The following is a 14,520-nucleotide window of genomic DNA, read 5'->3' as shown; positions in this document are numbered from 1 at the left end:
TTTGGCTCAAAAATTTAAAAACTAAGATTAGATGAGACACATAATGCAAAATTAGATTCTAATTGAATTTCAATTTGAAAAACTTAAATTAAATAGAACACATGGTGCAAAATTAAACTTTAATTAAATTCTAATTTTAAATATAATTGAACTTTCTATCAATTTTGGCTTTTAATATATATATATATATATATATTTGAAGTGCCAATCGAGAAATAGTGTCCCAATTTTGAATTTTTTTTCTTATTTTACTTATTTGCAATGTTATCTTATAATCTTAGTGCATAAATATGAGTTAAATAAATAACTTTAAAATGGAAGAATTTCGATAGAAGTGTATACACATCTCAAAATTCTATCACATCCTATTTTACCATTTTAAAAAGTTACTTTATCAATTATATTATATCATTTTACAATATTCTCAGCATCTCAACTTTTATTTTACAATACAACACATTAAAATAATATATTCTAAAACCCAAATAAAAACAAAAGTCCAAAACCCGGTGAGAGAGAGAGAGATGAATTGATAAAGTGAATAAAATATTAGTCTTTTTTTTTCTTTTCCTTTTTTTTTTTTTTTAGATTTTAGAATAGTGCTATAGTGTAATTCTAAAGGTAGAATTGTACTGTAGCACTATTACAAATTTTTTTTGCAATAGTTGGTGTTTGCAAGTCCTGATACTGGGCTTGTTTGGTGCATTAATGCTAAAATATAGCATTTGCAATACCAAATTGAGATCCTCCATCTATAAATAGCGGAAGAATCCATACAGAAAAGGGCACCCAGTTTGGCTTACAAAAATCCTTTAGAAACCTTCTATGTATTTGTGAGTATCATCACCCTTCGCAAAAGCCATGACCTTAGGATCGAACAGGCAAATTCATTTCCTAGCATCGCATTCATCCAAATTTGTAGAAATTTTAACCAAGTTGTAGATGGTATTTCCCAAGTTTGTTTGGGCATTTGGGTTTTATAAGGGTTTTTTATTGGGTTTGTTTTTTTCGAAGTGAAAATCCCAACAATTTGGAATTCCTTACAAAAATCTGACTCAATTAAGTGGTAGAGAATTTGTTTAGTTTTTTAAAGTAAATGTTTTTTGTATAAACTATGTGTGGTTCTGACTGGTTCAGAGCAATTTGCTTATTTGCGCACGATAATTGTACCATGAGCTGATTTTGGGCAAAAATTCCAAGAAACTCAATTAATCTTTTCACCTTCGAACTCTTGGAGAAATTATACAGTGTTCTGGTGAACCATGTCACTTGTTCACCATTCTACTAAAAGATTCTCACTTGTTTAAAATTGCTGAGTCAGTAATCAATTTCTATTTTTTTTTTCTAACTTAGCAATTTTAAATAAGTAGGAGTTTTTTAGTGGAATGATGGACCACATCGCTTGTCCACCATGAAAATCTTATAATTTCTCAAACTCTTGGTTGGTGGCGTTTCCAATATTGATTTAGCATAAATGAGGCACTTTTGGAGAGATTGTAGTGTTAATTTTTTTTGAAGAGAATCTAGAACACAAAAATTTTCACAACCTTTAGTAGATGTATTGTTAGTGATAGATAAAAGAGTAATATTAATAGTACATTAAGATGAGAACCAGAAAAAGTGTGCCAAACTATTGTGAAAAATATTGTAATTTTTAAAATTTTATTTATTTAATGTCTGCTTATCATTTCTTATTTTTTAATGATTCTAAGTTTGGGCTTCAACTAATTATTAAGGAAAAAAAAAAATTGCTTCAACTTCAACTTTCTTGCTATGGAAAGTTACAAGCATGACAAGGTGCTTGTAAGTTGTAACCATAATAGTGGTGGGAATTCGTGTTCGCGTGTCAAGTTCGTATCATGTCGACTAATGAGTATCAAATTATATGGGTCAACATTAATCCGACATATTTATTAAACATGTCAAAATTCCTCAACTCTAACACGACCCATTTATTAAACGCGTTAGTCGTATTGACTTGTTTATCAGATTTTATCATAATGAAAAGAAAAAACAAATTTTGGTATGAACCAAACTGATATGAATTATGAAAAACCAAACATATAAATATTTTTAATATAAAATTCAGAACTAACGAGTAACTATATCACAAATAATCATTCAAAACTAAAGCATATATCAATATTACAAATAATCAATCATAATATATTAAAGAAAATAAGCCACAACAACTAGTAAGTTTATATATCTAGGGTTTGAAGGGTATATTGGTAAAATGTTATTTAATTAAATAAATCAGACTGGTTAAACGAGTTCAATGTGATGAACACTAACCCAACCCATTTATTAAACAAGTCAATCGTGTCAACTCGAATATGACACGAACCCATTAAGCCTTAACTCATAATCTACTAATTTTGTATTGTGTCAGGTTCGCGAGTATCTAATTTTGCCACCTCTAAACCAGGATTGTACTATAAAGGGTTTTAATTTTTATTTTAATTTTAATTTTAATTTTTATTTCCAAATAATCATTATGATGATATGGATGTGTGTCTATGTATGATTATCTTATCATTATTTTTATTTAAAAAAAAAAAAAAACAAAACAAAAGCAATCTTATCATTTTGTACATCAGAAAATATTGTCATGCGTTTCCTTTTATCACTAGAAAATATGGAGATCAATGTACGTATACCACCAGTAGTAGCAGTAATAAAAATACAAAGTTAAGGTCCGCTGATTCCCTTTGTCCAAAAATCACACTGTTGTAAATTCCGATATCTCGCATCGAACAAAGTTAGCGGAATAATAAAAAGTTAGCATCCCCACTGCTCTCAAATGTCAATCACGCCAATATATATGTAACAAACCAGCCATTGTATCCAAAAAAAGAAAAAGAAAAAGAAAAAGAACTGGGTTCGGTATTGATAAGGGTGTTTCTGCTCCAAATATCAGTTTTCACATAGAATTATATCTATCTTTGATTATATAGCTAGGCTCGGAAGATGAATATTGAAGGAAGGAGAAGGGGAGATGAGGAGTCAGAAGACGAAGGGTATGAGGTTCAGAAGGTGTCATGGAAGAGGCCTTTCAAGGCGTTGCTAAGAGAGATGAGTGTGAGTGGGATTGGAGGAGACCCCGCTTCCAGCAGTGAAGGCAGCAGATTGCAGCGCTTTGTCATTCATCCTGATAACTGGTACCTCTATATCTCTCTCTTTTTATCTCTTTCTGTACTCGTTTGTGTTTTTCGGTGGACTGAGATTGAGATGAGATTATAGATTGGTTTTTACGTTGAAAAAAATGGTAAACTTTTTGTCTACTTTTTGTTTAATGAAAACATTTTTTTTTTTTCTAAAAGTAAACATGTTAAAAGAAATTTTTTTAGTTTACATTGATATTGTACACTACTTTTGCAAATAGGACAAATTACAATTTATTCACTAATTTTGTTGAAATTTAAGTTGCATATTTGTGATTTAAAATTTGACACTTTATCCATTTGATATTAGTTCAATTAGAGTTTTGTAACTCACATTTGTTAAAAACAATTCTAAATATGTAAATTTGCTCAACTTTTATGTCTCTCCTCTAAAAACACAAAAAATATAAAAATACTAAATCAAATAAGAACAAAAGGAATCCAACAAAATACTTTGATCATGAGATTTCAAACTACTGGTAGATAACTTAAATTTTAGTCAAACCTCAGGTGAGTAAAATGTCAAATCTCAAATCATAAGTAAGCAACTTAAATTTCGGTCAAACCATAAGTAGATAAGTTGTAATTTGACCTTGCAAATATGTACAACATTTACCAAATTTTTATGTTTATAATGTAAGTTTACATTGCTAGTATTATGTACATCCATGATTGTGAAACCCGAACTAGACCGTATAATTTGATCCAATTTACCAGGGCCGTTCACTAAGACAGTTTTTTAACCTTAAAAACTGTTATATGCAAAGAAGAATGAATCGCATGAATCACAGTCAAATCGCCCAAGTTTGAAAATTGTGGACGGTTCTTGTGATTTAGGTCAGAGCTTAAAAAGAAGAAGAAAAAAGAAGAAGAAGAATAAGGTACTTACAACAGCTTATAACCATTGTTAAGAAAAGCCCTAAGAAAAATCAATCAATACAAATAACTAAAAAGGAATAAATCTCCAATAATCTACCTCCACAATTCGCTAGATGCAATACTTCAGTCCTTGTTGTCTACTGCAACCTCCAGCCGACGACTGACAATCGGATCTCTCCAAACCAGTGCACGGTTACACTGAGATTCTTTCTCCCTTTCTCTCACTATTTTCTTTTCTTTTCTTTTTGCTGAGATCTCTTTGGTTTGATGAAATATTTTTGTGTTTGGCAAAGTACTACATCCTAGTAAATAACACCAGTCAAAGTTTGTGTTTTTCTATGGACTGAGATGAGATTATAGATTGTTTTCTACAGTGAAAAAAGTAAACTTTTAGTTTTTCTTTTTTTGTTTAATGAAAATTGAAAACATAAAGTCTTCTTTTTTCCAAAAAGTATATAGGTTAAAGGAAAATTCTTAATTTACATTGTTATTGTACACTTTTTGTAAATGTGTACAACATTTACCACATTTTTTGTGTCTATAATGTAAATTTATATTGCTAGTCCAATGTTAGGCTATGTTTGGTTTATTGGTTTTCATCACACATATCTTAATTTCCATCACTCATCACCCAAAAATGTGGGTCCCACTGATGCAAGGGTTGTTTGATTTGATTTTCATCACTCAATTATCATAATTTATTACTCAAAATATTGAGAATGAGTGATGAGAATTGAGAACAAATATGATGATGCATAAAAATCGTCAGTGAGTTGATCGTCCACACGTGTCAATGGGTGCACCTAAAAAACAAAAGAGAAAAACCAATCAAAGGGCACCGATGGGGTACCCGCCAAAGACCCTCTGAAAGTTAAGTTAGAAGAGGGCTCTAACAATACTAGAGAGTATGAGCTTTAGAGAAACTGTGCATACTTTTGTGAGAGGGGGTTTTGGGGGTTATATAGTGGTGTAAATTTGATCGTAATTTCTATAGGGTGCAAGATTTTTCCATATCAAGATCCTTGATGAGCACTTCCAGCCACGTGGGAGCCACGTGAGTACCGTGCATTCTCCTTTATTGGGTTCATCCGCTTAGGGTCCATCCTCTTTGTTGGGTTTGTCCATGTTGAGGTTCGTCCGCATCCTTTGGATCCGTCTGCCCACGAAAATTTGTTCATCAATCTTGTCATGTCGTCAGCCTAATAAGACCATCTACTATATTGTGGGGGTAGGCTTGTCAACTAAACAATCAAATATTTGGTCTGTTTACTTATGCTTCGTTATATTGTGGGGTGGGCTTGTCAACTAAACAATCAAATATTTGGTCCGTTTACTTATGCTTCGTGTCTTATGCTTCGTGCTGTCAGCTTCGTAGGTCTAAAAATACCCTTATCAAAATGGTTGGTATTTTCAGATTTTTACGTTAAGTGTCAATTTGGTAAAACACGAGTCACGGGACCTAGTTGCTTGTACTATCACATCAAAATCCAACGCCTTTTCTTTTCTCCCTGTCTTTCTTTCTTTCTTCACATGTGCTGCTTCTTCTTTCATTCTTTATTTCTCTTCTTTCTTTCTTTATTTCTTCATCTCTTCACATCGGTGCTTCTTGCTTTCTTCTTCAAACTGAACACAACACTCTGCACATGGAGCTCACAGCTCTCATGAGGTCTTCATCTCACAGTTTCTAGCTCGGTCTATTGCAGTTTTGGTTGCTCTCTTAGTCTCTCAACTCTTTCAGTCCAATAGATCTCTCTCAGGTGAGTCGATATAACTTGTGATTTGTTTGTTTCCAACACTCTTTGGGTTGGATAGTTTGGTTCAAGAACTGTCAATTTTTTTTGCGTGGGTTTGTCTGGTACTTCTTATGGGTTTATTTCTTTTAGTATCTGTGGGTTTTGTTTGGGTTTGTGCAGAGGAGAGAGACGATTGCCGATCTAGCAGGTTTATGCTTCCCTTCATTTCGTTTGGGCTCTAAAGGACAGAGAAACACGAGTCGGGTTCCCTTCTTTTCTTTGCTAGTCTGTGGCTGAAAGCTATGGAGAAAACAAGAATGTGAGGAACTCGCGCAAGTGAAATGAATGTAGAGAGACAATACCGTTCTGACACATAGACTATGAATAGTGTTAAAGTGGGTTTAAAAAGCTATGAGTTATGGAGTGACAAACACACTGATGTGTGGGTTAGCTGAAAATTGAGTTGTTGATGTGAGTTAAGAGTTGCGAGTGATCGGTTATGAGATATGAGTCACGCGCTAACCAAATAGGGCCTAAATACCTCAAAAGCAACGCTGATTCACAACAATTTTAACAGTATTAGTTTATTACAGTTGAGTTTGTGAGTTCTTATTAATTCTTAATTTATCTTCAGTTTATTTTGAAGTAAAATATTTTTAAAAAAATATTTTTTTACTTTTAGATATTTGTTTGTAGTTAAAATATTGTCAAACTTGAAAAACGTTTTTTGTTAATTGTAAAATCGTTTATAAAAAGTTGTAAATTTTTTACTTTTAAAAATTTGGTAAAACATTTTATAAAAACACACAGCGACTTCCCTCACCTTATTTAGTGGCTAGGTCATTAGTATGGTGGGTCGGGCAGCTGGTGTTGGCAGTTCAGTGGCCAAAGTCGCCACTCTAGCGATTGGTGTCAATGGTTCGATAGTTAGAGCCATTGCTCTAGCAACTTGTGCCAAGGTCCAAGATCAGATTACATGCAGATCGATTGCTCCCATGATTGGTGCCGGTGGTCTGATAATTGAAGACAACTAGTGTGGGTGGTCTAGTCATCAGAGACACCACTCCGGTGACAGTTGCCGGCAATTCGGTAGCAAAAGCCACCATTTTGATGGTTTGGTCATTGGATCTTTGGTACTATTGGCTTTGCTGGTTGAGCCATTAGTTTTGGTGGTTTACTTAAAATATTTTACTTGTCATACCAAAGATACTTGAAAATGTTTTACGTCTAATAAATTATGTTTTAAAATTTTTAATAAATTAATATTGGAATTAGTTTTTTAATAAATGACAAGTTTATAAACTTTATGTAGATAAATATTAGTTTGTACTATTCTTAAAATCACTCAATTTTATAGAGTTTCAATTTATGGCGTTCATTTTTTATGATTTGTTCTTTATGACTAAAATATCAATCGATTTTTGGTGTAGAAGGAAAATTAAATTCCAAATTTCTATTATTAGACTAAAATAGAATAATTGGATAACACACGACTATCATACAAAATATCTATTGTTTATTTGTTTAAATTAAATAAATGGAATAATAAATGAGCCGACACATATAACCATAAGTCATAAAAGTTAATTTAGCAAAAAAAAGTCATAAAAGTTAGGGCCCAGGGGTTTGGATTCCAAACTCTGGACCTACACTGGACCGCCCCACATGTGAAATATCTATTCTGTTTTTTTGTTCTTTTCTCCCCTAGATCGTCTTTCCATGTTAAAGTTTTTAGTAGAATAATATTTTGGGGATTATTTGCGGCTTAGTTGGTGAGTGTTATGAGATTGCATGGGTTTTTTTTTTTTTTTTTTTTTCAAAAAAAACTTTTATAGAAAGGAAAAATTCTAGATAAAAATAGAAGTAAACTGTTGTTTTAAAATTCACATCATTTGAGGGTGGAATTTCTTTTTATATATAAATTTTCTCCTTATGAAATGTTTAATACTAGAAGGCATTATATATATATATATATAATAGTGTTTTTTAATGCGTGTGGCACATAAATGTTATATTTATATATATAAAATAAAATTTTAATTTGATCTTTTATTTATTTATTCTTTTATAATTGTATCAATATTCACAATGTGAGTGTAAAACATGTTAACTTAACAAAAGTTTAAAAATAAGGGCAAATTAGTTTAAGTTTTGTAATTAAATTTAACTATGTGATTGTGTTGACTAATAAACCACTTAAAACGAGTTTAATTATCCATAGGAAGATTAAACATTTTGTGCAGTAACTAATCTAATCCACCCCCATTTGATTTGTGATGTAATAGGTTTTGGGTCAAAGAAGTGAAGCTCGATTAATTTTAGAACTTCTTTCTCCGAAAAAAAAAAAAAAAAAAAAACCAATAAACTTATATTTGAGATAAATAAAACCTCATCCATTTTAATTGTGACAGTTTAGGTCCTATATTTATTATGGTGTGAATAGAATAGAAACGAAAGTAGAAACACAGATGAATCTCCCGCGGCGGTCTGAATTGAAATTGGTGGCAGGTGGTACATGATATGGACACATTTCATACTGATATGGGCAGTCTACTCGTCCTTCTTCACGCCCCTCGAGTTTGGATTCTTCAGAGGCCTCCCAGAGAACCTCTTCCTCCTTGACATTGCTGGTCAGTTCGCCTTTCTCATCGACATTGTCGTTCGCTTCTTCGTCGCCTATCGTGACTCCCACTCCTACCGCATTGTCTCCAACCGCTATCTCATTGCACTTCGCTACCTTAAGTCTCGCTTCCTCTTTGATTTTCTCGGTTGTTTTCCCTGGGATGCTATCTACAAGGTACACCTATTACCTATTAATTAATTCTCTCTCTTTTTTAGCTATCCAATACTGTCCCTTTTTTTTCTTTTTTTTTTTTAAACGCAAGGCTAATATATTTCTGCCAATAATTAAAAAAAAGGGGTAAAGAATTATGGCAATAAATAATACTCCTATGTTTTTGCCGATAAAAAAGTTATTTTTGCTTCTGTGACATTTATTGTATTTTTGGTACTATTTTTAAGTTCTATTATACTATGAATTTTTTTAATGTGTGTCATAAGGACACACAATAAGTAATCATTTTTTAAAATATTTTTTCGAGAACTAAAAAATTATTGACAGTTTTTTTAATTTTTGAAAAAATGTTTCAAAAAATAGATGGTTTAATTTGTGCCGTTAAAGCACACATTAACCGAACTTTTATACTATTTCAACTAATTTTTACATTTATATATACATATATATATATATCGTACTTTCAATAAAAAGTTTGCAGCTTTTATCTTTATTTACCGTACTCTCAATAAAAAAGTTTGCAGTTTTAGTAAAATAATCGAGTAGCACCAAAACTTTAAAAAAAAAAAAAAAAAAAATCCAATTTATTCCGTAACCACTCCTGCTTCTCTCTCCATCTTTTGATATAGAGTGAAAACAAGTTGTTGGAAGAAATTAAAAGAGTTAAGAGAGGAGCAGGGAACTTTCAAGCAGTGTTAAGTGTTTTTTGTGCCTAGGGATCAAACAACACTGAACTAATTGGGACATGACAGAGTGTCAAGTTTCCTTAAGGAACTAATCTGGACTACGTTTTTTTTTTTTTTTTTTTTTTTGGATGGGATGGATTACATTTTACTTTGTATAGCATGCATGCATGTTTATTATTTTTCCATATTCTATATTAGTTTATTATCACCTTCATCAAGTGTCCTTTTCTAGACTTTGTTTTATTCCACTTTTTATGCCTTTGTTCTTTCGTATTCAATGTAACATACACCAGCACATGTGTTGTGGTACGTGGTTGCCCACAAATTAATATGTAGCTGTTTTTGTATTGTTACCACATATGTAATAGTGCACTACCAGTTTAGTGCTATTTTTAGGAATTTTACCGATAAAATTAATAAATTATTGGTCCTACAATGTTCAAGCTCTCAAAGATGGGATGGCATGTCTCACTAATGTGGCTTAAAAGTACTTTGGCCATGTAAAGCTCTAACTGCAACTGCTAATGAGATTCAATTACGAAGAAACACTACTGCTTTAGAATGCATTTATCTTGATGGGAAAAGAAAAAAAAAGGGGACATTAGGATCATATGTTACAATAATTAATCTGATCAATTACCATGTCACAAGTTGTTTATTCTTGAATGAGCCCTAGAGATGGCATATAGGGTCATTCTTGTGATTGCGATATTTTTCTTACCTCAGTCACTCTTAATATGATAATCTGAACACAATTACTCTGATCAGGTTTCTGGTAGACACGAGCTAGTGAGGTATCTGTTATGGATTAGGCTAAGTCGAGCGCTCAGAGTGACAGAGTTTTTTGAGAAGTTGGAGAAAGATATCCGGATAAATTACCTTGCCACGAGAATTCTGAAACTTTTTGTTGTTGAACTCTATTGCACGCATACGGCAGCCTGCATCTTTTACTATCTTGCTACAACCGTGCCTGCTGCTAATGAAGGTTACACATGGATAGGAAGTTTGAAGATGGGTGACTACACTTATTCACACTTCAGAGAAATTGATCTCTGGAAGCGTTATGTGACATCTCTCTATTTTGCCATTGTTACCATGGCGACTGTTGGTAAGCTTTCTCTATATTTTCTGCCTTGAAGAGAAACAAATTTAATGATTAAGTTATTATCTGTAGGGAAAACACTCAAAGATTACCGTGCTTGTGTGTGAGTGGCGGGCACATTCTCTATTTATGAACTCATCTATTTTCTTATGAACATTACTGTGTTTTTCTTCTCTTCTCATTAACATGTAAAACCCAACTTTTATATTCAGAAAATGTTGATAATGATCCTTCTCTTTTTTCTATGAAGCAGTGCTGTGCCATAATGGTTTTCTTTTATAAAATCTAGATTAGTACATTTATTTTCACAATGTCATACTGGTCCCTCATTAATCAGAGTTTATTTGTTTATTTTTCAGTCTTGAGTTTCTTGTATCAGAGTTGGGATGCTTCGTTGAATCTGTATGTACTGATAATATGCTTTATTTTTCAGGTTATGGAGAGATACATGCAGTCAATGTCAGGGAGATGATATTCATCATGGTTTATGTTTCATTTGACATGATTCTGGGTGCTTATCTGCTTGGTAACATGGCAGCATTAGTAGTAAGAGGGTCAAAGACAGAAAAATTTCGGGATAAAATGGCTGAGCTTATCACATATTTGAATAAAAACAATATTGATAGGCAAATAAGTAAGGAGATCAAAGGTCATCTGCGATTACAGTACGAACGCAGCAACACAGAAGGTGCTTTGCTTCAGGACATTCCAGCCTCTATTCGCACTAAGGTATCAATCATTTGTCTGTATACAATTGGTTTAGCTTGTACACTTTAGTATGTGGTATGCTTGATATAAGTTGTAGGCACACTTATTGATGGTTCTCCAATGTGATACAAGAGGCCAGGTGTTGTCTGTGAGATATTGGTTCAAGTCTTGGTAACCCCCTTTTTGGGTAATATCTTGCAAATACAGGGCCCGTATTTGTTTTGAATCTTTTGATACTCAAAGATAAAACCTAGGTTTTTATTATTTATGTTGTGGCACTCATTTTAGAAAATATCAATCTGTCACAAAGGCATATTAAGAGGTACGCAAAAGCACTTCTAGTTCTAGTGGACTAGAAATGTATTTCGCATTTGTCATTTTCACCAACTATTTAGGCATTTGACAGAAGGTGTATCAGACACAATATTATCCATTCCATATCTTGTCAAATTCAACTTGGGTGCTTCAAACCTTTGCATGTGAAGGTAAATGGTAGAATGAAATATTTTTCTTGGAAAATTTGTCATTTTCACATGCTAGAAGGCTGCTAGAACATTTGGACTCTTAATCAGTTCTATTGGTCATTGTACTTAGAGTTTAAAAGTGAAGTAGAATATATGGATTATGAAAGCAATTAATACACACAATAATTCTATGTCTTGATGAAGTTGTTAGAATACTCATGGCCTTGGGTTGAATAGGAAAAAATTGCTGTTAGTTTCATGCATTTTACCTCAATATATGCAATGCGTGTATGTTGAATAATAAAATCTGAATTCTCCATTTATTAATTACATCTCTCTCTCCCCCTTTTTACCCTGTTGGATGAGTCATAATTACCTTAAAGGTGCACCTCCTCCCCAAACTCTCTTTAATTTTTCACATTAGCCTTTATTGAAGTATCACTTGGCCTCCTGGGATGGTTAATAAGAATTGGTAATTGTACTTGTTTCCTTGTGGAAATAATTTTGACTTGTAAAATGTGAATTGATAATAAAGTGTGGAAGATGATTCTCAGATTTCCTGCAATGACCTAGTTCTCTAAGTTGAGTTGAGTAAGAAGAAGAGTGCCAGACACAATAGTTAGAGGACTTTTTGAGGTGGATATGTCGACAGTCAGTGGGATGAATAATTCATGTGGCAGCTTTTTAAATACTTACCTTATATTGTTCATTGAATGTATCCATGTATCTGTTTTTCTTTTGATACTTTGTTTATTTCTAGTAGCGCTTGATTTGTATGTCTGTGTATCATTTCATTGTTTCTTTTATGCAGATTTCACAGAACTTATATGAGCAGCATGTTAAAGGAGCTTCTCTTTTCAAGGAGTGTTCTGAGGGATTCATCAAGCAGATCGTAAGCCATCATGTTATATATCTAAAGTAGAATTTGAAGTACAAAGGTTGAACAACTATAAATTCAGGACTTTATATGTTTTCAGAAGTTGAAAGTCATATGATATCTATGAACTTGATCATGCCCATTGATGTCATAGATCTTAATTTATCCAAATTGCCATTCCATTTCAGTGGCATATAGCCCCAGTTTGACTTTCTTCATGCAAAATTCACTGTTGTCGTTATTAGCAATTGTTTACTGGACTTTGATGTCTCATACTTCCTCTGCTATGAACTTTCTAGAGTTCTCGGACACCTTAAGCTTCCATTAATTAAATTTTGTGCTTTTATTTTTCATGCCTTCTTTTTATTGTGGGCTTTCCTCTGTATACTCCTTGTGGACTAGGGTATCCCTTTTGCACTTCTGTTTATTGAATCTGTTAACCTATAAAGCAAATTAGTAATTGTTTATTCATCGTGAGCATTAGTATACCAACTAAAAGTTTTCATTTTGATTTAATTACGTTAGATTCACTTTTAGGAACTTAGAAGTTGTTGGTTTTCTGATTGTGTTGAATTCGAACTGCAGTAAATTGTAATCTCCAGTTGGTTTAATGTAATTGTAAGTGTTGACAAAGGAAAGAAAACAATAAGAGTGATAAGGAGGGGCTGGAAAATACTGGATACCCAGCCCTCTTTTTATTCATTTCTTATATAGGAAAGGGTGGTTACAATAGGACACTGAATATTCTTGAATGGGAGATAAGAACATCTGATCGGGACTCATCTAAAAGAGTACCACCCACACAACACATGAGTACAACCCATAATATCATCTTTCTGTTTCTCTAACACTCTCCCTCAAGTTGGATCATAAATTTCATATAAGTCCAGCTTGGAACATGTAGGCTCTAAAACAACTCATATATTATGCCTTAATAAAGATATCAGCAAATTGGTCTTTAGACTTCCCAAACGGTGTAGTAACATCTCCACTTAGAATCTTGTCTTGAATAAAGTGGCAATCAACTTCAATGTGATATAAAGCTGAATAGACTCACAATTTAGATATGCAGCTGAATAGAGTTTCATAAGACTGATTGGTATAACAAAAATTTTCCAACCTGTGAAGATCTGAATTTTGGCAACAAGTATTCTGCTCTTAAAATAAACTGGCACTCTAAAGTGCCTTCGAAATCTCAAATTCCAAGAAGTTGTGCAATAATCAATTAACTCATTGTAATGGGCACCCAGCATGCCTTTTTTATTTATTTTTTTGAATTATGTATTTAATTAGAGAGTTAGTATTGCATTCCAACACTGTGGGTACCCAAATAGCTGGTACATCTAGTTCTCCTTGCCTTGGCCAGTCTAATAGCTTCCGTATATAAAAATTTTGTTCAATGCATTTATTTTAAGTGAGGCACCTTTTAGTGTAAGTTGAATATTGGTCAAGGGCCAGCTCGTTGCCTTTTTCAGTCTTGTCAGTCTAATTTTATGAACAAATTAGTTTCAATTATATGCCCCCTCTCATATTTTTTTCCCATTATTTCTTTGCTTTCTCTCCTATATTGTCATTATCTGATATCTCTTCATAATATTCAAACATATAAAACAGAATTGATAATAAGAAGCTCAGCTTCTTTCAGTGGAAATGACTCTTATTCATTCCATGATTTATCAGGCAGCCCGAGTCAATGAGGAGTTTTTTCTCCCAGGAGAAGTGATTATAGAACAGGGAAAAGTAGTAGATCAACTTTATATCATATGTCACGGTGAAGTGGTATGAATTGTCAATGCTTTCATCTCTCAAATGTCTTTCTCAATGCTTATATATATATATATATATTATATCTTATTTTTATGTTTAACTTAAGGGCAACCCCCTTCTCTCTCTGCACCACCCCCCACCCCCTTCAAAAAAAAAAAAAAGACCCCAAAATCACAAAATTTCCCAAAGCATTTGCATATGCATAGTTACTACTGAAAATTAGATAATATGCTCCCTCTAAATAACTGTTAAATTTTTATGTCAAGAAAATTTATAACTCTTTAATAGTGAAAAGATCTTACATTGACTGAAGCCTCTTACACAGCAACAGATGTTACCAATAAGC

At 32.7% G+C, this 14,520-nt stretch overlaps 1 protein-coding gene across 4 annotated transcripts in view; it reads left to right on the top strand.

Moving 5' to 3' along the window:
* The first annotated feature begins 2,879 nt into the window (after window positions 1-2,879).
* Window positions 2,880-14,520, top strand: part of LOC112004325 (potassium channel SKOR) — a 34,228-nt gene continuing 22,587 nt past the window's right edge. Inside the window, exons 1-7 of one of the 4 annotated variants that reach the window (XM_024036554.2) lie at window positions 5,538-5,800; window positions 5,957-6,095; window positions 8,285-8,573; window positions 10,025-10,364; window positions 10,792-11,087; window positions 12,342-12,422; window positions 14,088-14,186. In XM_024036554.2, coding sequence (XP_023892322.1) covers window positions 6,079-6,095; window positions 8,285-8,573; window positions 10,025-10,364; window positions 10,792-11,087; window positions 12,342-12,422; window positions 14,088-14,186 — 1,122 coding nt within the window. In that variant the 5' untranslated portion in view covers window positions 5,538-5,800; window positions 5,957-6,078. Of the gene's footprint in view, window positions 3,162-5,537; window positions 5,801-5,956; window positions 6,124-8,284; window positions 8,574-10,024; window positions 10,365-10,791; window positions 11,088-12,341; window positions 12,423-14,087; window positions 14,187-14,520 lie in introns of those variants that run through there. The other 3 variants (XM_024036555.2, XM_024036553.2, XM_024036556.2) reach the window with 3 other exon arrangements.

This window comes from Quercus suber, unplaced genomic scaffold, assembly GCF_002906115.3.
Source record: "Quercus suber isolate HL8 unplaced genomic scaffold, Cork oak 2.0 scaffold_585, whole genome shotgun sequence".
NCBI classification, from domain to species: domain Eukaryota; kingdom Viridiplantae; phylum Streptophyta; class Magnoliopsida; order Fagales; family Fagaceae; genus Quercus; species Quercus suber.
This window is presented reverse-complemented; position numbering and strand designations above follow the sequence as displayed.